General features: G+C 54.1%; 1 protein-coding gene across 1 annotated transcript; it reads left to right on the top strand.

Annotated features, from left to right (window-relative positions):
- Positions 1-998: 998 nt before the first annotated feature.
- On the top strand, positions 999-6,237 carry SPC24 (SPC24 component of NDC80 kinetochore complex; the record flags this gene model as incomplete). Its single annotated transcript, XM_082837148.1, is given in 5 exon segments — positions 999-1,158; positions 4,450-4,607; positions 4,743-4,867; positions 5,063-5,139; positions 6,064-6,237. Coding segments are annotated over 5 exon segments (627 nt in total). The 3' UTR covers positions 6,171-6,237.
- Positions 6,238-14,292: the final 8,055 nt, after the last annotated feature.

The raw sequence follows: 14,292 nt of genomic DNA, 5'->3' as shown, positions 1-14,292 counted from the left end.
CCGCTTATTTCTTCACCTCATTTTTTTTTTTTTTTTTTGCGGTACGCGGGCCTCTCACTGCTGTGGTCTCTCCCGTTGTGGAGCACAGGCTCCGGACGCGCAGGCTCAGTGGCCATGGCTCACGGGCCCAGCCGCTCCGCGGCATGTGGGATCCTCCCGGACCGGGGCACGAACCCGTGTCCCCTGCATCGGCAGGCGGACTCTCAACCACTGCGCCACCAGGGAAGCCCTCTTCACCTCATTTGAGGGACATGTCACAAAAGTGAACAGTTTGTCTTTCCTCAACCGTAACCCCGCACACAGCATGGTGTTCGGTGAGAATCAAACACCTCACCCACTAGCCTTCTACGTATTTTTTATTTAACACCTATAAAGCACGTACTGAATACCAGGCACTGACCTCATTCAACTCTCACACCAACTCTGAAGTAGACACTATGATGATCCTCATTTAACTGAGGAGGAAAGTGAAGCACAGAAGGATGAAACAATTTGCTCGGGGTAACACAGCTAGTAAGTGGAAAATCTGGGATTGAAACGCAATAAATCTGGATGCAGACTCCATTTTGCTACGCAGCCTCTTATAGAATTTACTTATTTATGATGTTTATTGTTAATGTCCCACATACACACCGCTGAACCTCAGCTCCACGAGAAGTAGTGCTTGGCTTCGCCCCTAGAACAGCGCGTTGCTTGCAGCAGGCACTGGACCCGGAAAGAAACAGCTTGAAGATCTTGCAGCCGCTTTCCAGCCTGCGCAGGCGCATCAGGCAGGACTCCGGAGGCACCCCCCCACCACCACCACGCTCCCTACGCAGACTGGCCATCGCCAATGGTTGACAGAGGTGCCGGCGCAGGCGCACTAGTCCGACTAGACGCGGCCACCCTCATTGGCTGATGACTGACGTGGGCTAAACCCAATGGAAACGGGCCTCTCCGGGAAGGGGGCGGGGCCCAGCGGGCAGTTAAATTTGCGCGGGATTGGTCCTAGTGTAGTCATGGCGGCCTTCCGCGACATGGAGGAGGTGAGCCAGGGGCTGCTGAGCCTGCTGGGTGCCAACCGCGCCGAGGCGCAGCAACGGCGGCTGCTGAGGCGCCACGAGCAGGTGGTGGAGCGGCTGCTGGAGACGCAAGACGGTGCCGAACAGCGGCTGCGAGGTGAAGGCCGGGTCGGGGGCGGGGAGCGGGGGGCGGCGGGCAGCCGGGCCCGCGTGGCGGTGGTGGTGACCAGGCCGGCCTCAAACCTCCTCCCTTCTGGGCGCCCCATCCGCTACCCTATTTCCTCGTGCGACCGGCGGATGAGCATTGTCCCCTCTGAGCCTCGGTTTCCCCACCCATGAAATGGGCTTCAGGACAGCAGCCACCTCCCAGGGGTTTAGTGGTGAATGTAGGAGGACTGACGCGCTGTGAGCAGGAGCTGGGACTCAGGGTTTGAATTGGGGCTCAGGTGTCAAAGCGCCGGGTCTGAATCCCAGCATCGCCACTTCCCAGCTGTGAGATTTGAGGTGACTTACTTAACCTTGCAATGCCTGTGTTTCCCATAAAATGGTTGTAATAATAAATAGTCCGCATCTTCCTGCTGAGATTGTTCCCATGTCTTACTGAGCACCTGCTGGGTCCAGGCATAGTGCCAGTCATGGGGTGACAGCCGGGAACAGAGCAAACAAAATCCCTGGGGTGGGGGTAGAGCTAATATTCTAGTGGGGTGAGGCAGAGGATAAACAAGAAAAATGGATTTGTCAGGAGGTGATGGGCTAAGGATTTCAGCTGTTAACTCATGAACCCTCTTGTCCCAGTCCAGTGCTTCCCTCTCAAGCCTCAGTTTCCTCATCTGTGAAATGGGGTTGCTGATAGCACCCCTTGATGGATCAAAGTGAGATTCATGGAGATGATGCTTGCACAGCACTGTGCCCTTAAAAGGGGCACAGGAGCTGCCCTTGTCGCGGCTTTTCTCAGCATCAGGGTTTTTTTGTTTTTGTCTTTTAAAGGCTTCAGACTTTTTTTTTATTGTGGTAAAATTGACATAACCTAAGATTTACCATTTTAACTATTTTCAAGTGTCCGGTTCAGTGGCATTAAGTACATTCCCATTGTTGTGTGACCATCACCACCATCATCTCCAGTATTCCATGGTATGGATACACCACATTTTGTTTATTCATTCATCCATTACTGGACACTTGGGACACTTCCACCCCTTGGCTATTGTGAATAATGCTGCTATGAGCATGAGTGTACAAATCTCTCTTTGAGTCCCTGCTTTCAATTCTTTTTTGTATTTTCCCAGAAGTGGAAATGCTGGATCAGATGGTAATTTGATATTTAATTTTTCTGAGGGGCTGTCATCTAGTTTTCCACTGTGGTTTCAGTGCCAGGGATTTGTAATGCCTTTTGACAATTACATTTTATGAGGGAGTGCCATTTGGGTTGAGACTTGAATGATCTGGGAGCTAGCCATGGGATGGCTCCGGGAAGAGTGTTCCTGGCAGAGGGGACTGTCAATGCAAAGGTCATGAGGTGAGAATGAGCTGGAGACCCAAGAGAAAGGTAGAAGATGAGGTCATCAGGGGCCAGACTTGCCAGGCGGTGAGCCCCCAGGAGGAGTTTGGATGTTAGGCTAAGCACAACAGATGTCCTGGTGAGGGTCTTCTGCTCTTTTCTCCTTCCTCCTTCCTTCTCTCTCCTTTCTTTCCTCCCCTCCCGCTCCATGAACTCCCCTTTCACTGATGGTTGAGGAGAAGCTCTGCATCACCCAACCTGCCTGGGTTTCAGAGGCACGGAGGGATTTGGGGCAGGGAGACAAGAGTCAGTGTTCTAGGGAGCTGGGGTTTCGATCAAAAGGATCCAGTTCAGATGCCAGCTTCAGAGCTAAGTGTGTGGACAAGCCACTGGACCTTGGGCTTCTGCTCATCGCCTCTCAAATCGGGGGAGGGGTTCAGCCACCCTCAGGGAGTGGTGAGAGTTCAGTGAGTTGGGGCCCCGTGGTCACCTGTGGCACTTAGCACACATTCGGGTAACGACAGCTTATAATGAACGTCCATGGGGAAGAGATCATCCCAGGAGACTCGGTTGTTGTTCGGAGGGTGAGTGGAGAAGGGGCGGGAAGGCTGCAAAAGAGAGCCAGACCCTCAGCTCTCCTCACAGGAAGTCAGCAGGCACCGTCTAACACAGACAGATCAAGAAATAGCAGCATAAGCAAATTATTTAGAAATATGAAGGTCGATGCCAGAGAAAACAGTGAAGAGTTTAAGTGGCTGCTTCAGAGGGTTGGAGAGGCTTAGAGAGGGTTATATGTGTGTGTGTGTGTGTGTGTTTAAATTTTCACAACCATAGACATGTGGTGCTTTGATTAAAAATTAGCTTAATATAAGTTTATAAACACTTAAACACCGGCCCTTTAAGAAGCATTTTCATCCGTGCCTTCTCTGAGTTGGCAGGTTTCTCTGACTCTGTGGGAAGGAACACAGTAACCTTCTTAGGGTGTTTTTGATCTTTTTGGATGTTTTGTTCAAAATGTGTTTATTCTGAGTAGGTGTTGGCGATGTACGGTGATTTTAAGATGCAATCTGTGCTTTGAAGAAGAGAGACTTGGGAATAAATAGTCCAGTGTGATAAGGGCTGTCCTGGGAGCACAGTCTCGCCCCAGGAGGGAGAAGAGAGTGTCCAGCCGCCTGAGTCAGGCGTTATCCAGAAGGCCTTAATGCTGGGAATGATGCGCCAGTGGGCAGGGACACAGGGGTACAGGTCCCTGGAAGACCGGCAGGCAGGGGCCCAGGACTGAAAAAACATGGCGTGTCTGCACGATGATGAGGCATCTTTGCAGCCAGAGCAAAGGGAAAAGCACATGGTGGGGCAAAAAGCAGGGAGAGAGGAGGTTGGCAGGGATGCCGAAGGTGCCCCAAAAGACCTGGAAGTTATCCTGGAGACTCTGGGGAGCCACGGGAGGTCTTTGATCGGGGAGTGACTTAACATTTGGCCTCTGACGCAGCTGCTCTGAAGGCAGAGAGCAGAAAGGATTGGCAACGGGAGAGACCAAAGCAGGACACAGCCGGGAGGTTTTTGGGGTGGTCCTGGAGGCATGAAGGACCAGCACGCAGAAGAAGGGGTCCTGCCAGACGGGATGGCTAACTGGATCCAGAAAGTGAGTCCCAGGCTTGTTGCTTGGACAATGGGGTCGAGAGTGACGTCATAAATTAAGACTAGGTGTGCAAACAAGGACCAGGCTTTATTACTTTGGATGGATTCAAGTGTGATTTCGGTGAAATGGAAGCACGTGTGCCCGGTCTAGGTGGGACTCTCAGGCGGGCATTTGCAAATAGAACGATGGGTCAGGGAGCTAGAGATGGAAGTGGGAACGTGGCCATAGATGGGGGCATTGAGGCTGCCCTCTGCTCCGGGGCTCTCCTGGGGAGCCCGAGATGAGGAACGCAGCTTCTCCCTGCCCTGCAGAGGTCCTCACTGCGGAGAAGGAGGTGGCCCAGAGCCTCCTCAACGCGAAGGAGCAGGCACACCAGGGCGGCGCCGAGTTGCAGCAGCTTGAAGCCGAGCTTCAGAGGGCCAGCGAGGAGGACGCCCGTCTGAAGGCCAGCCTCCTATATCCTTTCCTGTGTGTGCAGGACAGCCGGGCCCCAGCCTCACCCAGGATGCCCTTGTTCACTCTAGAGAGCACACCTGGAGCCAGCAGCCCCGGGCCCGACGGGGTTGGTGTGAGCACGTGGGCAGCCCTCTCTCCAAAGCCAGGAGTCCTTAACTGCCTGTGTACTCAGCTCAGCAGAGAGCTGGAGGAGCTCAAGGAGATCGAGACTGATCTTGAAAGACAAGAGAGGGAGGTTGACGAAGACACGACAGTCACCATCCCTTCAGCCGTGTAGGTCCACAGACGCGGTGTGAGTGTGTGTGTGTGTGTGTGTGTGTGTGTGCACACGCAGCCCACAGCTCTTTGTTGGAGTCGACGCTGGAGTAACTTCTCTCTCTCCTCTCTCTCCTCTCTCTCCTCTCTCTCCTCTCTCTCTCTCCCTCTCTCCCCCCCTCTCCCCCCCCCCCGTTTCGTCTTCTCACGCAGGTATGTGGCTCAACTTTATCGCCGAATTAGTAAAATTGAGTGGGATTATGAATGTGAGCCGGGGATGATCAAAGGCAGTATCCTTTGTGGTGAAAGTGGAACCCTGTGCACTGTTGGTGGGAATCTTAAACGGTGCAGACACTATGGCAGGTCCTAAAAAATCCAGAATAAACACATAACCCAGCAGGTCGACTTCTGGGGATACACACGAAGGAATTGAAAGCAGGGACTTGAGCAGATGTTTGTACATCCATGTTCACAGCAGCACTGTTCACAAAAGCCAAAAGGTGGGAGCAACCCAAGTGTCCGTCTGCAGATGACCAGATAAACAAAATGCGGTCCATCCATACGGTGGAATATTATTCAGCCTTAAAAAGTCAGTACTGTGGGCTTCCCTGGTGGCACAGTGGTTGAGAGTCCGCCTGCCGATGCAGGGGACACGGGTTCGTGCCCCGGTCCGGGAAGATCCCACATACCGTGGAGCGGCTGGGCCCGTGAGCCATGGCCGCTGAGCCTGCGCGTCCGGAGCCTGTGCTCCGCAACGGGAGGGGCCACAACAGTGAGAGGCCCACGTACCGCAAAAAAAAAAAGTACTGTATGATACCACCTACATGAGGTCCCTAGAGGAGTCAGATTCATGGAAACAGAACATAGGAAGGGGATTATGATGGGAGGGGGAGTCAGTGTTTAATGGAGACAGAGCTTTGGTTTTGCAAGATGAAAAGAGTTCTGGAGATGGTAATGATAGTTGCACAACAACATGAATGTGCTTAATGCCACTGAACTGGGCACTTTCAAATGTTTAAGGTGGTAAATATAATGTTATATGTATTTTACCACAATTTAAAAAAAGACAGTTCATTATCTTAACTTTCTGTTCATGAAAATGTCTTTCAGTCTCCAATTATCTTAATAATAACAATTTAAAGGCAGTGTCCTTTCATCGTGGGGGGAGAGGGAGGGCCATGTGTGCTGGGTTTCCCTTACATCTGCACCCTCAGTCCATCATGGCCCCAGCGTTGCTCAGCCCATCCACCTGGACAGCACCCAGCTCTCCAAGAAATTCATCAGCGACTATCTCTGGAGCTTGGTGGACACAGAGTGGTAGCCAGGAGCCTCTGGGACTGCATCGTACAGTCCCACACAGTGGGAATCAGCCCGTGGTGGGTGGTCAGTGCCTCAGTGGTGAGATCAGCTTAAAATTAAATGTTTATACGTAAATGAGTTCTTTACTGGATTTCTTCCCCCGTTCCCCCGTCTTGACTTTGGCCTCAAATGCTGGACTAGGTAACCAAAGAAAATGGACTTAACTGTGCCAGGCCTGTGACTTCGCGTCTGTGACAACACATACAAATGACACCGTAGTATCCGATGACAAATTCCAGGTCTTCGTCATCTGTGATTCAGGTTTGGCCCTTTTTTATCCGTTCGTTCTCTGAGTGCCACTGTGTGTCCGAGCTGTGCTGGGAACCCAAGGCAAGATGAAGGATCCCTTGAGCCAGTGGAGGAGTCAAAAGTGATCAGATGACACCCTCGGGCTAGAGAGCATCCAGAGTGCTTCAGGACCCTGGCCAGGGAGGGGGCCTGCCCCAGGGGATGGCGGTGGCATTTTTGCTGGGACTGGAAAGGATGAGTCAGTCATGAAGAGATTACATTATAGGATGTATAGGGGCCCATCGCTGGCTCCAGGGTGGGCTGTGTGTCAGAGACCACTGTTTGCCTCCCTGATATTTGTTCTCCCCTCCCCCCTTGGTAAGGAAATCCTTTTAGCTGCCCAGTCAAAACACAACTTTTCCCAGCCTCCTTTGCAGTTAAGTTCAGGACAGTGAAATGTAAAAAGAAGTGTTGTGTGTGACTTCTTAAAAGGCAAGGTAGTATACCCTTTCCCCCTCTGCTCTGTTTTCTGGAACTTGAGTGTGATGCCTGGAGCCCTAGCAGCTGTATTGCCACACTTAAGGAGGGGTGCAATCCTCTAGGGATGATAGGAACCTGGTTCCCTGATGATGGTGTAGCTGGGTATCAATGCTGGACTTCCTTGCGGGTAGGGGCTAAACTATTATGTGTGCCTTTGTTATTTTAGTTTTTCTATCACAAACAGCCAAAATAAACCCTCACTGATTCAGCATGCAACCAAGGCCTGGGCCAGCCAATTGATTTCTTCACCTAACCCCCATCCTCAGTGACTGAGGGACTACTAAGAGTGGGAAGCCTGTGGCCAGCCTGCCTGCCTGTGTGAGGGTAGAGAGTGAGAAGTAGGGTCCCTTCGATAGCAAGTGCCTCTTGGATACAGCTTTTCCTGAAGCCAGTAGATTTGGTAGTTACATGAGCCTCTGGGTGTTGGGTTTTGTGCACCTCTGTACCATTTACAGCGAGTACAACTTGTATTTCTTGATCAGAGAGGGACATGCTAAGCAGAGGGAGCAGTAAGTTCTAGCAGCTCCTGAGTCCATCAAGTGGGCACTAAAAATAGTCCATTCCGGTGTCTCTCAGAGGCCTTAGAGCAAGGGATCCTGCCTGTCGGGCTCCAGGAGATAGACCCAAAAAAGGGGTTGTTAGTCTCCCTGAAATGTAAGCAGCCCCAGTCCATCTGGCTCACAAAGAAAGATTCCCAGAAGAACTTCAGAGGCCGAGGGCCTGGCTTTACATATTCAAGGAAATGTTCACATAAGCCCTCCTGGGCTGTTTCCATTTTCAAGGCTGGCAGAGTTTTTTATGATGTGAAAAAGAAGCAGAGCCCTTTATTTGTACCCTCGGCCTCCAAAGGGCAAAAGACTTGATCTAGACCAGGGTTTTCCTGCCTCAGCCTTCGCGATGTTTGGGCTAGGTCACTGTCTCTGGTGGGGGCTGTCCTGGACATCACAGGATATCTGGCAGCATCCCTGGCCTCCACCCACTAGATGGGAGGAGCACACCCCTGTCGCAAAAACCCTGTGGGGGGGGGGCAGGCACACTCAGGGCTGCCACCCCCCGCCTTGCAGCCTCAGCCAGGAACCAGTCAGTCTTCTGCCAAGGTCAGCTGACTAGCTGCTGTCACCTTGGTGGCTGTTCCTGCTGACACAGCCGGCCTCCACCTGCTCCCCTGCAGGAGTGCTCCCCGCCCTGAGTAGACCCGGCCTAGCTGAGGGTCCCAGGGCGGGCAGAGAGGCATACTGCTCTCCAGTGCAAAAAGATTTGCAGGTGCAGAGTCCCTGGGAGAGAAAGCCAGTGTTGAGGAGCGGGTGCCGTTACAGACGCGGGCTTCTCTGTACCCCGGCCCAGGGCCTGAGCCCCCCATGGGCCTGCTCCCCAACCCCTGAGCAGTGGCCTCGCTTTGTTCTGGGAGGGGCCCTGGAGGCATTGCCTGCCCAGAACTCAGTTTCCCCAAGAAGAAGAAGGTGGCTCCAGGGAGGCAGCATGGACCTAGGCTTAGAGGGGCCCCGTCGCCTCAGGCCTCCCCCGCAACCAGCCCAAGGAGTGAGCAAGTGCGTGAGGAACGCAGCCCAGTGGGGCCCGCCGGGCGCATTCAGGGAGGTGCCTGAGCTCACAGGGGCCGCGAGAGGCCCTGGCCCTCCACATGCCTGGGCCCTGACTCACTGCCCGGCGCTGGCTGGACGCCCGGACAGCCTCGGCCCGCGGCCTCCAGCCTGCACACCCACTCCCGCCCCTGCCTGCTCTCCCTCTGACACCCGGCCCGTGGGCAGCCAGCAACCAGCTCTCTCGGCCGGGCCTGTTGGAGTGCATGCAGGATCGGAGTCCCCCTGACCAGGCAGTGAGTGGGGAACCGAGGCCTTGCGCCTGCAGAGGTGAGACTTGACCCCTCACCCCCCGCCCGTTCCTCCTGCACCCCTCAGGCCAACACCGTCCCACGCCGGTGAGGAGTATCCGTTTTACAGGTGGGGGATCCGAGGCACAGCTTGGTCCAGTCGGTTGCCCGAAGTCACAGGACAGTGACACCCTGGGAGGCTGAACTCGGCAGTGGGGCCCTGGGGTCCATGGAGGAGCATCTTGGCTTTTCAGATGAGAAATGGCCTCCAAGGCATCTACCCCTTGTCCGACGTCACCCAGGTAGAAAGAGACCAAGGACTGGAACTCAGGCCTGTACTGGGTGGAGCCCTGCTGGGCGACGGAGCAGGGTAAAGTTCTAGACGCTTAGTGATCAGTGGTTGCCGGTCAAACATCCACACACCTGGCCAACCTGTCTTATAATTGGTGTTTCCGGGGAAAATAGCCAAACCCCTCACACTGGACCTCCGGCAAGCTTGGTGGGCCGAGGCTGGTGAGAGGCCGGGAGGACTGGTCACAGGGCATCAGCACAGACACGGCAGTGCATGGACCACCCTCGCAGAGGCTCCAGGACCTCCTGGCGGCTCCCCGACTGGCTCAGAAGTGTGCACTGGGCATCTGTGACCTGCTAGGCCCCCCTTCAGGGAGCCACATTCCAGTGGAGGCCACGAGCAGGTGCCGTGTGCCGGCTCCCAGTGCCCTACAGGTGGTGAAACTGAGGCACAGAGACGGCAGGCTATTCGTGGAAGGTGTCGCAGATTATGGAGACAGAGCCTGCAGGAGGCCCCAGGGAGGAAGAGCTGTTTGAGCCCAGATAGACCTGAGCCCTCTGGGGATAAAGGTGTGGAGACAGTGAGCCAGGCAGAGGGAACAGCAAGTGCAAAGATGGGTGTTCAGGGACAGCAAAGAGGCCAGCATGGAGGGAACATGAGGCTGTGGGGCTGGATCATGCCAGGCCTGCAGTCCACAGTGAGGCATGGGGAGGATTTGCAGATTCCAGGGGGGCCCCAGAGTTGGGGCTTGGAAAGGGGAGCCTGACATTGGCCTCTTGACACAGGTCATGGTGCAGAGGCCCAGCTGACTAGGGGGCTGGTCTCGCTATGAACCCCCAAGCTCCCCACCTCCATCCCAGGCACAGCGTGGGAGAGGAGGCCTCCTGGGTGAGCAGAGCAGCTGTGCCGGGAGGGTGGAGCCCCTCCACCAAGGGCAGGAATCAGTGCTGAAACCTGAGCTGCCTGGAAGGGAGGCTGGATGGGACCCTGGAGTCCTGGGGGCTATCCCCTCCCCATCCCACTCCACTCAGTGGGGTGGGTGATGTGACCAGTGTTCGCTCAAACTCCACCTCTCAGCCGCTCTCTTACCCCTTCATCGTGGAGGGGATTCACTTCCTGGGGGAGAGGAAGGGGTGCTGACCCCCACTGTGGGGGAGGGGCCGGCGTCAGGGACAGGGCTCCCCCCTCCCTGCCTCCCCCCTTCCCTCCCCCCGGACCTGGGCTCAGCCCCGCAGGCTCCAGCCTGACTCACCACAGGCAGCTGTGGTTTCAGATGCCGGTGGGGGCAGGAGGGGGAGGCAGCAGAGGACATGAATTGGGGTGTCAGGCTTGGGGGAGCAGCTTCTTCCCACCACCCAGCCAGTCCTGGCCAGAGCCATTGAGCCCTTGGAGAGGGGGAGCCAGGGTCACGCCTGCCCACACCCTGTCCTTGGGGATGGCAGCTCCGAAGCTCCAGTCTGCCCCCCCGCCCCTTTGGGCAGGCTGCGCCTACAGACCACCTCCAAGTGGCCGGCTGGCTGCGCTGCATCTCACCTGGGTGACATCCACGCCCTTCCCTAGGGGACCCCTTGTGAGCCCAGAGAGGATCACCAGGCCGCACCCCCTCCACCCCTCGGGCTGCTGGTGGGGAGGGACGTCTGGGTCTCACCAGGAGCTGCGGGAGCTGAGACCGGTGACCCCAGCCTCCCCTTTCCCATCTGTAAAATGGGCTCTGGGCCTGCCCTCCCTCCCCGCCCCTTGGGCAGCCACCGAGGGGAGCAGACAATTAATCCCCAAGAAGTGTTTGCTCTCATTTTTCCTGAGGCTCTAGTTCTGCGTGTCTGTGTCGTACTCAGTGCCACGGTGGGGACGCCCGAGGGAGGATTTCAGCAACTACTCACTCCCTTAATGGAAAACTGCCCAGGCCAGGGACCAGAAACTTCCATCACCTCCAGCCTCTCCCAGGCACTTCCTCTGCTCAGGGACACCTGAGTCCTGCCCACCCTCCCCTCACGGCACCCTCTGCCACCTCCTGGCCCCTCCCGCAGGCCCAGCCATTCGAGCTCATTTGTCCCATTTGCCACGCGGCTGAGCATGGAGTCAGTCAATCGACCAATTATTGACCGCCTGCCTGCAGGCCCCGGACGCTTCCTGTGCGGCCCGCTCAGCTTTCGCCCCCCGAGGCATTTTGGAACCTTCCCAAGACAAAAGGCGGAAGGAAGGAAGGAAGTGCCACCCTGTGGACAGAGAAGAGATAACAGTCCCTGCGGCTCCTGGCGCTTCTCTCCACCACCACGCCGGCCACCCGTGGAGCCCGGGAGGTAGGCATCAGCATCGGCACCGTTTTCGGTTGGGGAAGCTGAGACTCTGATAGGTCCCAGGTCACCCAGCTCAACCCAGGCCGCCTGGCCCAGTCTGCGCTCTTTCCCATCTGCTGCCCTGACACTCTGGGTCCCCTGCCCCTGGGCCCATTCCTGCAGGGAACCCTGTTTCCCAGGTCCTGCTGGGTTCAGCCCATGGGGGCGCTGGCGGGAGGGGGGCCCGGAGGAGGGGAGAGGACGGAGTCTCTCTCCTCTCTCTCTGCCGTGGAGGGGTCTCCTCCCAGGCTCCCACAGCTCCTGGGCTCCAGTAATGCCACCCCTTCTTCTGCTGTTATTTCTAGATGCCTCATTGTCCCCATTTGTGGTTTTTTTGGCTGCGCCTTGCGACATTTGGGATCTTAGTTCCCCGGCCAGGAATCAAACCTGTGCCCCGTGCAGTGGAAGCGTGGAGCCGTAACCACTGGACCACGAGGAAATTCCCTGGGTTTTTGGTTTTGTTTTAATAAATTTATTTTTGGCCGCGTTGGGTCTTGGTTGCTGCCCGCAGGCTTTCTCTAGTTGGGGAGAGCGGGGGCTACTCTTTGTTGCGTTGCGTGGTCTCCTTATTGCAGTGGCTTCTGTTGTTGCGGTGCACGGCCTTTAGGTGCACGGGCTTCCGTAGTTGTGGCTTGCGGGCTCAGCAGTTGTGGCTTGCGGGCTCTAGAGTGCAGGCTCAGTAGTTGTGGCGCACGGGCTTAATTGCTCCGCGGCATGTGGGATCTTCCCGGACCAGGGCTCGAACCCGTGTCCCCTGCATTGGAAGGCAGATTCTTAGCCACTGCGCCACCAGGGAAGCCCCCTGGTCTTTTAAAAAAAAGTATTATTTAGCATTATTTTCAGTTGTGCTCCAATACACATAACGTAAACTTTACCATCTTATCCAAGTTTAAGTGTGTAGTTCATCGGCCTTAAGCACATTCACATTGTTGTGCAACCAGCACCACCAGCCATCCAGCTCTTTGGTCTTGCAAAACTGAAAGCCTATAGCGATTAAACACCAACTCCCCAGACTCTTCGTCCAGCCCCAGGCACCCACCGTCCTACTTTCTGTCTCTAGGAATTTGACTACACTAGGGACTTCATATAAGTGGAGCCATACAGTAGTTACCTTTTTATAACTGGCTGATTTCCCTGTAGCACAATGTCCTCGAGAGTCATCCATGTTGGAGCATGTGTCAGAATATTCTTGCTTTTTCAGGCTGAATAATATTCCATTGTATATATACACATTTTATTTATCTGTTCACCTGCAGATGGACACTTGGGTTGTTTCCACCTTTTGGCTTTTGTGAATAATGCTAAGAACATGGGTGTGCAAATATCTGTTTAAGTCCCTGATTTCAATTCTTCTGTGTATATATACCCAGAAGTAGACTTGCTGGATCACATCATAGTTCTATTTTTATTGTTAATTTTTTTGGCCATGCCTCGCGCCTTGCGGGATCTTAGTTCCCTGACCAGAGATCAAACCCATGCCCCCTACAGTGGAAGCGTGGAGTCTTAACCACTGGACCGCCAGAGAAGTCCCAATAGTTCTATTTTTAATTTAAAAAATTTGAGGTCCTATTTTCAATTTTTTGAGGAGCCGCCATACCGTTTTTCCACTGTGCCTTCACCATTTTACATTCCCACCAACAATGTACGAAGGTTCCAGTTTCTCTACACCCTCGCCAACACTTGTTGTCTTGTTTTTTGTTTTTCATTACAGCCATCCTAATGGGTGTGAGGTGGCATCTCATTATGATTTGCCCATTTGGTGTGTTATGCTTAGATCCCTGTATTGTTTTTTTCTATCCAGTGACCTGCTATGTTCCTGACTGTTCCCCAGTTGATGTGCCAGGACTATTTGTGGCTTGACCGCCATGCCCTAAGACAGGGGTCTGAAATGCCCTCAAGGCCCAGACTCAGGTAAAGCTGGGGTGCACAAGAGAATGAGGGTGTAGGGGACTGAGGTGGACTGCAGCCCACGTACCCTGACACCCATGGCTCTGGCCAAATGTTTCCATGATGTAGCCAGATTCACCTGAATTTATGATTATTTGGATTTGTGTTGTGAAATCTCTCGATTTTTTTCCATCTTAGCAACGAATTTAATAGGACTAAATTCAGGAGAATCCTTCCCCGACACCCCCCAAAATAAAAAAAGCCTCCTGCCACTCAGTTCCTTTTTAATATTCTTCCAGAATAATCTTGTAAAATATAATTTTTTCTATCTGTTTCCTCTTCTAAAACGTCATCTCCTTGAGGGCACAGACTCTTTTTTTTTATATATATAACTTTTTTTTTTCTTGGCCGTGCCACACGGCATATGGGATCTTAGCTCTCCCTGACCAGGGATCGAACCCCCGCCCCTTGCATTGGAAGCGTGGAGTCTTAACCACTGGACCCTCCAGGGAAGTCCCAAGGGCATGGACTCTTATTCACTGCAGTGTCCCACATGCCTAGAACAGGACCTGGCACGCAACAGGTGCCCGTTGTTCATTGAATGAACAAGCAGGAAATTTAGCAAAACCCCAACTCAGGGAAGCACCCAGCAGAGCTGCTCCCCAGCTGAGCACAATATCCCCGAGAGCCTGCAGCCTGCTGGAGATCTGGGGAGATGTTCCCTTTCCAGAGCCTTCTCCCGGGGAGTCTAGTCCCTCAACAGATGGAGGGAGCCAGAGAACAGAGGAAGAAAGCACTTCTGGTTTAGCCAAATACTTTAAGAAATTTAATCGATCACAGTAAGACATTCAGGCTATAAAAACATTCTATACAGTGGTTTAAAAAGCGATACCCATCCCGGAAAAGCAACCCATATATACAACGCAGACCTGATTCTCCTGAAGAGCGTTGCGCGCAGCACGCGCGAATAATC

Source organism: Leucopleurus acutus (genome assembly GCF_964270905.1).
Source record: "Leucopleurus acutus genome assembly, chromosome: 3".
Classification (NCBI taxonomy): Eukaryota; Metazoa; Chordata; class Mammalia; order Artiodactyla; family Delphinidae; genus Leucopleurus; species Leucopleurus acutus.
Note: the sequence above shows the minus strand (reverse complement) of the source record. Positions and strands in the feature narration are given on the sequence as shown.